Source organism: Trichoderma harzianum (genome assembly GCF_003025095.1).
Source record: "Trichoderma harzianum CBS 226.95 unplaced genomic scaffold M431scaffold_13, whole genome shotgun sequence".
NCBI lineage: Eukaryota > Fungi > Ascomycota > Sordariomycetes > Hypocreales > Hypocreaceae > Trichoderma > Trichoderma harzianum.
The window spans coordinates 68080-81582 of record NW_020209261.1 but is presented as its reverse complement, the minus strand read 5'-3'; the positions used below and the strand labels follow the sequence as shown (position 1 = coordinate 81582).

The following is a 13503-nucleotide window of genomic DNA, read 5'->3' as shown; positions in this document are numbered from 1 at the left end:
GTTGCAGAAGCCCTTGGACGCTAACTATACCAGTGTCAGGCCAGCAAGAGGTAGATTAGCTGTCAGAGGTAGTCACGGCGAACGCCAATCGTTGTATGTCTTCTCTTATATTTACATCTTGCTGCTATTAATCGAGATATATACTCACTTGCAATGCGCACATAATCCAAAGCGTCCCATATAATAAGCATTTACTCAGCAATATCATCCGCTGAGTTTTACCAATAGTCTTCCAGAAGTAGTACAGTATTACAACATATCCTCTCTCAAATCATCTCTTAACTTGAAAAGATGGTGTGTATGATAATGGTTTCCTTCCGGTAATGTCTTTTATGTGAATATCTGCACCACAGTCAAGTAAATGCATAATCATCAAATCTCCGGGAAAGCTTGAGGCTGCATATGATAATGGCGTCCTTCCGTTGTTATCTTTTGCGTCAATTTCCGCACCTTCAGCGATTAATAGCTTGGCTAAACTTAGAGCACAATGCTCAGCCGCATGTGACAATGGTGTCCTTCCATTGTTGTCTTTTGCGTCAATTTCTGCACCTTGAGAAATCAACAGGCTTGTTAATGATTCATCACAATGCTCAGCTGCATATGACAATGGCGTCTTTCCATTGCTGTCTTTTATGTTGATTTCTGCACCTTGACAAATCAACAGGTGTGCTAATGATTTAACACAATGCTTAGTTGCATATGACAATGGTGTCATTCCGTTGTTGTCTTTTGTATTGATTTCTGCACCTTTAGAAATTAATAGAAGGGCCGGAACTGCAACATGATGCTCAGCTGCATATGATAACGGCGTCCTTCCGTAGTTATCTTGAGAATTAATATCGGCGCCATGTCGGAGTAACGAGTTAATGGTATTTTCGTTGGCATCCTCTGTAGCAATGGATAACGGCGTGCGACCAAATTCATCTCTCGCGTTAATATACGCCCCGCCGTCAAGCAATACTTCTATCATGGAACAATTACCAAGCTTCGCTGCAATACAGAGAAGAGGTTCGGCTTCTTCACCAAGAGTATTAACGTTTTCGCCTCTTTTTATCAATAGTTCGGCAACAGACTCATGATTGCTTATTACAGCATCAGTAAGAAGTCTATCAGCTTTTACGCCTTTGCTGAAAATGAATTTCAGCATAGGCATGTTGCCCGTTTTAACAACACCGGAGGCATAAGATTGGAGCTTTTCTCTATCTGTGTCCTTATGAAAGGTATCGAGTTCCATGTATAAGGCGGCGGACAAGAACTCCTCTTTCTTGATAAGATCGTCGAAACTGGATTTTGAGAAGAAGTTGAAGTTGCGGCCAAAGCTATTCCGCTTAATTCCATTGCGGTAATAGTCGTCGATGATATCCCGAAGTTCAGGATCAATCTCCACGTAGGCATTTAGGAACACTTTAACAGATTCCTTACTATTAGCAGCCAGCGCTGCAAATATTGGAACACCGTAGCGTTCGTTTTCCACTCTGAGAAAAGATCTTATGTTTGGATAGCGCCGTATTAAATGAGACATATTGTTTTCGGCCAGAATATATGCAATGCTCGCATCCGCCGTGTGCCGCCGTATGTCATATTTCTCGAAGAAGTTGTCAAGTTATCCAATCGCGAAGCTCAAACGCCTGAAGGAAATCAGCTTGGTTAATACCACTTGCCTCCGCCTCGTTCGCATGGTATAGAACACCTTTCATGGCGTATTCTAAGAATGGATATGATGAGTTCACAAATTCGCGATGCTGTTTTGCCTTTGTAAAATTCACCCTCTTAAAAGAATCTATTTTTTTGAAGAACACATGCTTCCTGTTGTCCATGTATTCCTGACAACATTGTTTTAGTCGTTCGTGACTCTCTCCACAAATATTGGTGTCGAATTCAGGCCAAATATCTCTTAATCCATTTTCTTTCAGGAGATAGTCTTTAACGGACTCGTGAATAAACTGAACAGTTCGCTTGTCGGATTTAGTAACTTCAGCGAGCCCTTTAGATGAGTTCAATATGAATCTTTCAATGCCGGAGATGGTAATTTCGGGTTTCCATTCGTATTGAATGTTGGATAGAATGGCAAAGTACAGTTCTTCTGGCTGCAAAGGGTGTCTCGCGAAAAGTATCCACTGAATACATAAGACCAATTCATCGACGCCTTCGTGATCGCGTGTTAACATGTCGCGGAATAGTTCATGAAGATCTCCTGGGATCTCCTGTAATCTTTTCCGTAAATCATGCATGTGGCCTTTATCGCTTGCCTTGTTTAAGATCCTAACAACCAAAACAACCCACATAAAGACTCCTGAGGCTTTTTCTCGAAGTTCCGCACGAATTTGATCTGCAAGATCACTGTTCCCGATCTTCAGTTCGCTATTGATGTAGCTAATAATATCCTGGCCATGCCCTTCTTGGCCTTCAAGGGTCAGATGCAATCCCTTTGCAATCGAGATATGAGGGTAATGGCGGCTTGAAAAGCAAACGCGAAAATTTCCTGCTGTAGCGGATTCACCTATGCGTTGAAAGAATGCCACCATATCCCGAATCTGGTCTTCATCGCATTCGTCCAAGGCGTCGATGAAACACACCACACGCCATCTTTCAAGGTTCTGGACAGCTTGATCCAGCATATTCGTCAAAATTTCTGGGGTCCAGATGTATTCCTCTCCAGGTCGTACTGCCATTCTAGGTACTTCCAGTTTGTGTTGAAGTGCTGGTATCTTTTCGAGGAGCTGTAATAAAATTGATCGATACATTCCAATAGTAGATATCTCTAAGTCTTCCCCTCGCGCATTAAAGAAAAAGTAAATGACGGTTTTGTCTCTCATTGACCTTTTAGCGCTATTGAGAGCAAACTTCATTAGTGTCGATTTTCCAGCTCCAGGTTTGCCTCTGATCCATAAAAATCCATGATGGTCTTCAATCTTGGCCGGGTCTAACCAATCAATATATTCAGGCTTTTGCAAAAGCCATTCACATGTCTTGGCATGGGCATTCTTGATAGTCATTTGACGGGCCCCAATTTGATCAAACCGTAAGGAATTTAGCAATGCATTTATCTGCTCGACAGTGATTGTATATGGCATTTCCCCTTGTGGGTGAAGTTGATTTGAGGACGAGTTGTTCGTGTTTTGTGGAACGGCAGATTCTAATGGAGGGAGTCGGTTGATAAGGTCTTTTGCATATGCCGCGGCTGCCATTGCGGCATAACCCTCCCAAATCTTATTCGTATGTGAGTCTGAATAGTCACATATACCTCGAATGACCAAGCATGGAAAGGTGTTCATAAGACCGCCCGCTTCCATCTCAAAGCAAAGCACATGATATTCCGAGGACATCTTATCTCGAAATATGGCGTTCTTCATTAACTGATTCGCAGAAGCAATCATTCCGTAGTGAATAACCAAGCTGCTATTCTCTTGAGTTCTTCTCGGTCGCATAATTAATGAGTCATCGCCACAAGATTTGGCACAATCAGAACCGTCGTTTGAGGGATGAACAAATGTGTTACAATAGAGCCTGTCACTGCTTTCATGCGGCCGGCTGTATTTCCCTAATAACTTTGGACTTCTTTCAAGGGCGATTTTGATAGTCTCTTCAAGTTGATGGCCTTCGCATTCGTATTGTGCCATCAAACCAGTCATGGCAGTTCTGAGGATCATGGGCGACTGGTCGAGGAATCGCGTTTGCTGAAAAGGTTGACCTTGAATTGTTCTTCCATAATCATACTGAAAAACACCACTCTTGCCATTACTAGGAGCGCTGACCACAATGTCGCCTAAGCGGATGTCATTTCTTTCGCTAGGTGCCCCGCCTCCGATGCCAACCATCAGACGGATCCTGATGTTGGGAAAATTATGCGACATGTCTGCTGCAACAGTCGCTGCCGATGCTGTTCCATATTCTCCGGTGGGTAAGATAGCAATAACAACGTTGTGCTTTCCGATGCGACCAAGCGTGAAATCGCTTTGGTTGGCCTGAGATACTTTTTCTGGTCCTGCGTGCTTTTCATCAAGAATGGCTCGGGCAGCCACATACTCTGTGGTCGCAGCGCAGATCCATCCAACTGTGTATTCGGCGTTCGGTTTCTGCTGAAGATAGTTTCCTCGCAAATTCTGGTCGCTGATAGGCGTCTTCAGTCTCTTTTCCCTGCCGATTGCGGGGTCTTGGTGGTGGTTAATGCTTAGAACTCGCTTCATCTTTCGTCGATTGCTTTATATGGACTTAGTTGTAGCGCTTAACAGGAGCTCTAGGCGATTAATCACATACCGTGTACATGTGTGCTAATAATGTTGTTTCGCACAAGGGATGCATCGGTTTGACTCTTCAAACATATGCAATGAGTGTTAGAAGATCGTTGCAGAGGCGAATAGCCTAGCTAAGCTTGCTTCAATAGTTGGGCATCAAGCAAAAATAAAGCGACATGAGAATCCGCTGCAGAATTCAGCCTTGCGGCTTATATCTGCAGGATCTCGTGTCCGATACAGAACAAAACATCACATGATCAATGACCAATGATACAATGGGAAAATTGGCGGGGAAGCCAGTTAATATCATCAAACCAGGCAGCTATGAAAGTTCCGATTGAGGCGAGGATAGGAAAAGAAATTTGTATATAATACTAGACGGAAAACCAAATTTTATGTTACAGTTCTAGAAGTGGCAGTAGCCTCTGAAATCACTACAAATCCGATTTTTTTTTTTCTGATTTAAAAGCGAAATATCCAGCTGAAGCAAGCAGCAGAAAAACGAATATGAGAAGCGGATAAATGTCGAGTAGGTCCAGAACGCCCCAGACTAGTACAAGTACTAGAGGCTCAAGACTATAGGTAGATTTATGTACATGTAATTGGTCGTGAAACACTCTATGGAGTTACTAATTGCAACTGGTTTAAAAAGACATAAAATTAGAATCAGGTTTCACGACCCATTAATGATCCTTAGATAAAAGAAGCACAATCATCATTCTATAATATTACAAATGATATACTTGATTGTAATTCCAACGTATAGCACGGGCATAGGTAACTGCATACCTAGCCAGCACCTCAAATTGGATCTTAAGGACATCAGTATTATCAACTGCCAAACATGTGGAGTGATACATGGAAACTAAGTCTTTACATGCTCCATGGATGAACTGCAATAGTTGCTGAGGCTATCTGTTGGTATGTGTTGATTCCTTGCGCTATCGCTATTTTTCTATACTCGAACATATATATGATTGTCAGATATATGAAAGCAGCTGTAGACATAGCCAGCGATTTTTAAGAAGTTTCATTAATTCGGTTACAGGATCACCATCCTCCACGATCTTACCTGCCATTTAGCCAGACGGCTAACCTTGTAATTTTTCGTCGGTTTTCTAGCAAGTTCTCCTTGGCAATTACATATCAGCTAAACAAAAGGTTGGTATTCGTATTGTAAGAGTAGCGACACAAAAAAATACGATTGGTATATATGCGACTTATGTATTCGCCTCCTAAAAAGGGCTCTCCATAGAATGACTCTCGGCCTAGATACAAGGAAGCTTTTTCGGAGATTTTTCTAAACAAGGCTTGCCATCCTTTTTCTCATTCATCTGATATGTGATAGCTCAGTGATATAATCTCAGCTTTTATCACGATCAGTGCAATCGAACTCAGTTTTTCCCAACTTGCTGCCCAATTAGCAGGGGTATCCGTCGCGTATCCCAACCCTTTCCGACCCAGGGCACCTGTAGCTGATTAAATGGATCAACGTTCCTCTCTCCATTCAAGACCTTGGGAGATGATGTAATTCGAGAGAATCTTTATGCGGTCCTCTCATAAGATCTTTGTAATATTTTAAAATCTGACTTAATCTAACATGCTTCCTTAGCTGGTGAAGGCTTTCTGTTATCAGTCTTCTTTCTGCTTTATACTTGTCGGCATTTCTTTGCCGTCCATTCCAGAACAGCTGGGTTAATGGTATGGAGCGGTAAGCACAAAGGGTGGAGCTAATGGGTACCTTAATAGTACTGCCTAACTTAGCTGGATAATAGTTCCTCAACTGTTAAACAGGGGTCTTTAAAGTCACATTGCGAGGCATCATGGGAAAAGTATCTGAAGAGGAGCATCAGCACTTACAAAGGTGTAAACTGACTCTCAGTACGCTGAGTAAATGGTATACTCCCAATATCTGAATATATACCATTGGGCGTAATGGGTTTCGTTTCCAAAATAGTGCCACTTGTAGTGACACTGCTACTTGCACCACGCACCGCTACCTCTACGCCTACAGCCGAGCCTGCAACTTCACTCGTCAATGACACTCTAGCAGTGAACACTACTGCCATTGGGCTTAACGCAACGGCGTTCGCCAATCTCCTAAATATTACGACGTTGTACAACATTACGACTCCGGAAGATGCATTTGCGCAATACCCCGAAGGAGCTTCTCTGTTTGATGCACTGGCTGCTTTTGAAAAAGAGACAAACCTCGTAGGCAGTGCAACATCAGAGCATGTTTCGGCATATTATGTGCATAAAGCCGCCATGGCTGGCATCGAATGCCATAATGAAACATACCAAATGTTGAGTCATGGACGCTTCCTCAGGGCCAATTACACGCAGGCTTTGAAGTATGGCCATGTTTACGGAAATATCACTGCAAAGAGTGGCTCGTGTGTGACTAAAGGCATGACAAGATTGAATACCAGTAACCAAAAGCGATTTTTTGGTGCTCTTTTCGCCAATGCGGCTCTTTGGTTTTCAGGAATCTCATTCGCTGGCCAACTCTTCAATGCGGCATGCCAAATCACCAATCAGTTTAACCAACACTCTGTCGGACGGCCTGTGTGTCTTGGAGCCAGCATCTTAACAGCAATGGGCGGTGGATCGAATCTTTGGCAAACTTGGAACACTCCCCAAACGGCTGTTACGCAAACACCTTCGTTTACGTTGTGTGACAGTGAATCTCGATGCTGAGGCTGGTTACCTGATTCATAGCTTGCGAAGTCCTGACTAGCAGTTGACCGTCCTACAAGCCAGGGCTAACATCTACTGTTCTGCCAATAGGAGATAAAATTGTAATGAACTCCCCTTTCTCATCGTATCTTCTTCATATGATGAAGTATAGTCTGTATTAACACTTGTTTAATGTGTTAAATACCCAGTATTCGAGAATGGCAAAAAGAACTGCACTGGGAAAGTATACCCAAATGATATCTTCACCATTAACGGTAGGATCTTCAACAATTCCTAACAATATGTCTAAATTTGAATCAATGTATAATTGCCACTACTACGCCCGCTTTATCATGGCGTTTGAATACATCGCAGGTATAATTAGCAATGAAGTCTTTGGTTGGTCTTTGACATCTCTGTAGATTAAACCAGGATACTACGTATGCTGGATGTTAGCTCGTCACTCTCTCATCATAGCTGTTGGACTATTTATTACCACTTTAATTTAACTATATAATGTCTTGATATTAATCACCATCGGCGCAATCGCACTCAGTTATTTTTGATCCTGGAGATCCCCCTATTCGCAAATGACTCCTCCGTGTTTTGCCCACAAACTCTTTGGGCACACCACCATGTCCTGGAAAACATTCCCAGGCACCACTCTTGGATTTCTTAATTTCATATGCCGCTAGGTGTTGAATAAACGCATTGGTTGGAATAATGAAATCCTCGGCCCCCATGAGCATAACGTGAGTTGAGTCGGCATTTGATAGATTCCAGTGATAAGCTTCCCCATGGCCATTGATAACTAAGGTCTCATTATCTCGGCTGTTTTGAATCTCAAAGATTTCTGTACACACCAGACCGCCATTGTCCGCAGAAGCAGCTGCGGGAATCAGAACCTTGATATTGAATATCTTCATGTACGTCTGAGTCAAGATATACTTTTCAACAGGAACGGGCTGCTTTTCGACTGTGAATATTGGGATTTGCTGAACGTCAAAGGTCGGAATGGTAGGAAACAACCTCTGTCGAAGTTCACGGGGCGCGCCGTGTTCCATAATATCCAGCCACGACGGGAATGACGTTGATGTCTTCCTCACAACCTCAGCAATGAGATCTTCTCTACTGCGGTTGTAATCGACCTCGATTTCAACGCCCAGCAAATGCATCATGCTATACACTGTATCCTGGGGGTATTTCGATTTGCGCAACCACAAACTCCGCCAAACACCAACTTGCCTCATGGCGGGCGTTTTGGCCAATAAAAGGGCTGCGAAAGCCCAAACAACTGCGCCATCGCCGAGACATTTCAACTCCCACGTCCCTTTTCGGACAACTTCGCCTGTTTTTCTGTTGGTGACTTCGATATGTATTACACCCTGGAGATGATTCAGGATACCCCGTATATCTGCTAACGCAAGGCTATCCTCAATGTAGGTAAAATCCTGGTAGCCTGGCCAAGCAGATGTTTCTATCCAAAGATAGTCATCAGCCTTCCGTTTGAGTAACCACACGTAATCCATTCCTAGCACATATGTGTTTGGACATAGAGCTGCCTCCTGAACTGTCCATGCTCGAGTAGCCCATTCAGTCTCAATTTCGAAATCTTGAGCTGCAGAAACGCCACCAGGCATGACTATGACTGCCGTCGCGTTCTTGTATATGTTGCCCATGTTGGGAATTTGGAGTTTCTTGTCGTCTAGAGAGTTTTGATGAACACAGATGAAATCAAGCCATAGTAATTCACATCCCAAATATCGAGCTGCAAGCGCTGCTTGGCGCAGACCATGCCAACTGATTGTAGATGGGGAACCCTCACCCATGTCAATGTGTAGAGGCCGATTCGCAATCGTGCTAAGTTTTATGACCTCTGGTGAAGAGTTCCAAGTGTGCGATATGGCGACATATTTGGGAATTTGACCGTCGACGTTATTCCAGTCCAAGTCTCGATACTCCAAAAGAGAGAATTCGGCATTGGTAAGCGCTAAAAGGCCGCTCACAGTAATGAATCTTGAAGCGCCATCCACATGAGTTGATTGGTAGCTCCAAGTTGCTTGGTCTGACTCGTAGAACGTTTTAATTGGGATGCCCGTCATGTTTCAACAAATTTTAGACTCCTCGGGGAGATTGGATCGCTGGTTCTGGACTGATGGTAGGAAAGAATGGCAACTGAAATGGAAGATGATGAACGGCTCTAGTATTGGGCACCAATGTTGGGCACCAAGTCCTTCAGGAGCTTTAGATGAGGTTTCTCACTGCACACATTTACGAAGCTGAGCATTTGCGCTGACTCTAGTAGCGTAGTGTGTCTTTACTTTATTATTGAGATTATCAAGATCTCATATTTCTTAATACTGGCCAATGCCTTCTGTCGTTGAGCGACTAATATGTCGACCTTGCGGCTGTTGTTATATACTACATATATGCGATAGCTTAGTACCTGCAATATCTAAGCTCGGTGATTAGATGACGTTGCCACGAGTCTGTTTAACATCACGAAGCTTAATATCTCGCCACATCCAAGTACAACCCCAGCCAACCACTATGAAGCATACGCTAGTGATGAGCATGAGACGTTGCGACTCTCCATATGCAAGAGAAATCCCATGTCGGATCTCTGTGCCTTCAGGGTATCCAAGTTGGGTGTAGATGCTGCTGAAAATGGCGTCGACCGGAGCATCGGCTGGAAGATTCTTGATCAGATTCTTCTTGAACGTGCCCGTCCAAATGGCAGCAGCAATGGTTGACCCAATGGCGCTGCCAATACTGGAAAATAGGTCGAGAATAGCCATGATAACAGCGACATGTTGGTGGTCTGAAGGAGCCATCATGGCCATTTCTCCAGCAACGACCATGGGGCCACCAGCGAAGGCAACGAAGATCTGTGTCATGATGACATAGCCAATGCTCTGGTCAGGCTGTCGGAATTTGATCATAAGACCAACGCCAAGAAGCATGAGAGGGAGCGCATACAAAGTCGCGGACCACTTGAACCTGCCAGACAAGCGGATGAAGTAACCAAGGAGGAGAGCCGCGAAACAAGAGCCGACACGGTAAATGTTGCCAATGTAAGTGGCTTTGGTAATACCAGTATTCCAGACAACCAGCAGCATGGAGCTGAAATAGCTGCCCCAGATGGCCGAATTAGCAAACACAAAAAGGAACATGAGCCCAGCGAAGAATACTGTCCGGTCCATTAGAAGGTTCACCGGCACAAATTTGACAGGAGCCAGGTACGCCTCGTAGAAGACAAAAGCGATGATGAGAAGACCGCCAACGATGATGAAAGCAATAATGATTGGTGCTCGCCATTGCTCAGCCTGGTATGAGTAGATGGAAAAGGAAAGCAGAAACAAGGCCATTCCGGTAGCAAGAATGAGGATGCCGATGAGATCAACATCGATGCAGTATTTCTTTATCGAAGCAAGAGTAAGTCGGCCAGATTTCGACTCCAGCAGCCCTTGCTTACGAGCCTTGACGTGGTTCCATATGAAGAGGAATCCAAGGGGTCCGACGACGACTGGGGTCACAATAGCCCATATTCCAAAGCCCCATCGCCAGCCAATATGGGCAATGACGCTATCTGAGATTGGGCCACCAGCGAAAGTCGTTGCGATATAAGGAGATGTTGCAAAGGCAAGCATCAGGGATCGGTTAAGGAGGGAGGTTGTGTCGGCAATGAAGATGGTGATACAGTAGCTGACGCCCTGGGCTCTAAGAGACGCGAATATCGTTAGTCAAATATGAAGATCTAGAGGGTAATCATAGGACTTACCCAATGGATGAAAAAACTTGAGCAGCAGCATAAGTCTCGACGTTATTACAAGCAGCCATCATGATAAATCCAATAACCCAAATGAACAGAGTGAGAAGCAAGCCCTGAGGCCTTCCCCAAGTGTCGAGAATCTTGGCCAGAGGAAGCTTCGTCAGTCCACCGAACAAACTAGCCATGATACCGGTAGCAGCAGTCAACGAGTGTTGCTGGAAAGAACTGGTGACGAAGGGGTTGAGAGCGCCGGTGACGACCTCCTCGATCGATGTAACAAAGTAAACAAGCCAGATGCTGTTGCAATAATGTCACCGTTAGCAAGCTGTGATAGTCCCATCATGTGAAAATCATCCTCGTACATCACATAGGCAGCAACCATGTGCCACTTGGTCCATACTTGGGCCGCAGCCTCGATCTTCTGAACACCCCCTTGCGCATCTTTCTCCAAGTCATCGTTGAAGTCGGACTTTTCCACGGGATTGTTCTGTCCACTGCCCTTTTCATCGGCAATCTCTGGAGGAATAGTAGTTACGTCCCCCTCAGGGGTAGTCTTGGAGAACAAGCCCATGATGAGGGATATGTCCCGCTCAGGATATTTGAATGGCAAAGAAAAGCCAGAGCTGAGAAAAGCAAGTTGCTAAGCTAGACACTTTTCGGGCGAGAGCCCGGCTTTTGCAACCTTTTATATCTATACAACCCAGTTATCCCATGTGACAGCTGGTCTTGGCAGTACCAACAACTACATGACTCAGACTAAATGAAAACCAAGAGAAATCGGGTCCGCGGGAACGTTGGCATAACGCGATCGAAACCAACAGGGTCACATCGCAAGAAAACATTCGAAAATCCCTCTCGGAGAGCGATCGGTGTGCGAAGAAAACAGCGATTAAACTCTCTCAAAAAAGACGGGAGCAAGGGTACTTGTAGGCACAGCAAGGATTAAAAGCGCGGCCCCCCCTCTTTTCGCAATCCTCGGCATGCAGGTTCGGGGATGGCATCCAATGATTTGATCTTATCTGATGATCTGATAAAAAATTTTATCTGATCATCTCCACCGGCTTCACACCATTACACCACTTACAGCAAAGCCGCCGAGATTCAGCTCTCGTATAGCGCCAAATAGTTGTTAGCTTGGGAGCCGGTGCTGGCACGGCACGGCTTGGCGAGGAAGCTGCCAAACTACATGTGAAACTAGAGCAGGATGTTAGAGCGATTTCGGCTTGGGAATCCTTGCACTAGAAGCACGAGACTTGCGGCTTGTTGGCACTTTTATTGAATAAGGTTAATCAGGAAAGGTCCAGGCCGAAGGTCTAGCAAGAGCTCGGATATGGATGGCAAAGGTTCCGTCTATTTGGGCTGAGCTTCTGCACGCGGGATTTGGACGGTTCTCGATTTAGACAGCTCTCCGAGTTGCATATATGTAGCCGGCCCTCGGTGTGTCGAAGTATTTCAGGTTTTTTTATTCCTTTGCTTCTTCTTCTTTTTACCAGATCAAGTCCTCTTAATTCCTCGTCAAAAAGCTACTCCTTTTCGAATTATTAACCCATCGTTATAATGAAGACTACCTCATTCCTCCTTGCCGCCTCAATGGCTGGCGCTGTGGTTGCGCAGAAGCTGTCGGATTACTTTCCGGAATGCTCTCTGAACTGTCTTGAGCAGGGAACCACTTCTGCTACTGACTGCACTCTGGGTGATGCAGTCTGCTTCTGCGTGCAGAGCAACTACGAGGCCATCTACAACGCAGAACTTTCCTGCGTGCTCAAGGACTGCGGTGCCGATGTCTCTGTCGGTAAGTCTACCATTAGAATCGATGAAGGAGGAGAGACTTCGACACAGGCAAACTAACACACATGATACAGACAAAGTCCTCCCTGCTGCAATTCAGTTTTGCTCTGCCGCCACTGCGTCTGCTTCTGCCACTGCTGCTGCACCGGCTGAGTCTACATCAGCCACCTCCGCGGCCACGACTGAGACGACATCACAAGCAGCTTCTTCTTCTTCGTCTTCTTCTTCTTCTTCTTCCGAAGCATCTGAGACTTCCGCTCCGCAAACGACATCTTCTGCTGCTCGCTCAACTTCGGCTCCTCAAACCACTGCTACAAGCTCGACTCCGGTCGCATCTGGACGTCCTGTAACGACTGCCAGCACCACAACTTCGTTTAGCACCGCTGCCGCTGCTGCTGCTGGACCAATGGTGACTGCTGCCATGCTCATTGCCGGCGCCGTTGCCATGTTGTAATGGCATTACAAATGTGAACCAGACTCCCTACTGTTGTTTCTGGCATGACAATATGGGTTCGAATGGATGGAGATGTTAATATCGATGCTCACGATGTGGATAGAGACGAAACGTTACATAAACCTGCTTGATGACACGAAATACAGATGGACGGAGATAATGCTTGCAAGAGGTAGAAATAGTAATATTTAGATATAAGATACAAGATCAGGCGCACCCATGTCCACGTTATGACGTGTAGCTGCAAGCACGGCAGTACATAAGCAACGACTGCGTCTCGTCTTGATCCATCCAGGCCTGAAGTCCCGTCATCAACAAATTAACAAATCGAAAACATCAATGTCAGTCAAAAGGCAGATCATCGGCGCGGCCAGCGATTGATTGATTGGTACCCGGTACCTGCGGCCAGTGGCAGCCCGGCAGACTGGCGGTGTCCGCGGCGGCAAATCACGCCGTCGCGGGTCATGATGTCAGCGTATCAGCGCCTGCCAGAGCCCGCAAGAGCGCACATGCAGACGGCGCAGGCCCTTATAGGTGCCAGGTACTGGGTACATGTACATGCACGGGAGCAGCAG

The 13503-nt window shown here is 45.3% G+C and overlaps 5 protein-coding genes across 5 annotated transcripts; 2 read left to right on the top strand and 3 right to left on the bottom strand.

Moving 5' to 3' along the window:
• Positions 1-278: 278 nt before the first annotated feature.
• Positions 279-4187, bottom strand: M431DRAFT_523369 (hypothetical protein; the record flags this gene model as incomplete). Its single annotated transcript, XM_024920541.1, has 5 exons — positions 279-314; positions 401-741; positions 1285-1550; positions 1627-3954; positions 4027-4187. 5 exons carry the CDS (start codon positions 4185-4187, stop codon positions 279-281), a joined length of 3132 nt encoding a protein of 1043 aa, XP_024770336.1.
• A 1983-nt stretch (positions 4188-6170) lies between these two features.
• Positions 6171-6935, top strand: M431DRAFT_485376 (hypothetical protein; the record flags this gene model as incomplete). The annotated part of the gene is made up of 1 exon (XM_024916279.1): positions 6171-6935. The coding sequence occupies one exon, from the start codon at positions 6171-6173 to the stop codon at positions 6933-6935; it is 765 nt and encodes a 254-aa protein (XP_024770335.1).
• Positions 6936-7408: 473 nt separating this feature from the next.
• M431DRAFT_511576 (hypothetical protein) lies at positions 7409-9043 on the bottom strand. Its single transcript, XM_024919684.1, has one exon. It carries the CDS (start codon positions 9014-9016, stop codon positions 7442-7444), a length of 1575 nt encoding a protein of 524 aa, XP_024770334.1. The 5' UTR covers positions 9017-9043; the 3' UTR covers positions 7409-7441.
• A 162-nt stretch (positions 9044-9205) lies between these two features.
• On the bottom strand, positions 9206-11310 carry M431DRAFT_123319 (hypothetical protein). The gene is made up of 3 exons (XM_024912190.1): positions 11049-11310; positions 10696-10983; positions 9206-10634 (listed from the first exon to the last, which is right to left on the bottom strand). The coding sequence occupies exons 1-3, from the start codon at positions 11255-11257 to the stop codon at positions 9383-9385; spliced, it is 1749 nt and encodes a 582-aa protein (XP_024770333.1). The 5' UTR covers positions 11258-11310; the 3' UTR covers positions 9206-9382.
• An 809-nt stretch (positions 11311-12119) lies between these two features.
• M431DRAFT_511574 (hypothetical protein) lies at positions 12120-13039 on the top strand. The gene is made up of 2 exons (XM_024919683.1): positions 12120-12478; positions 12549-13039. The coding sequence occupies exons 1-2, from the start codon at positions 12244-12246 to the stop codon at positions 12926-12928; spliced, it is 615 nt and encodes a 204-aa protein (XP_024770332.1). The 5' UTR covers positions 12120-12243; the 3' UTR covers positions 12929-13039.
• Positions 13040-13503: the final 464 nt, after the last annotated feature.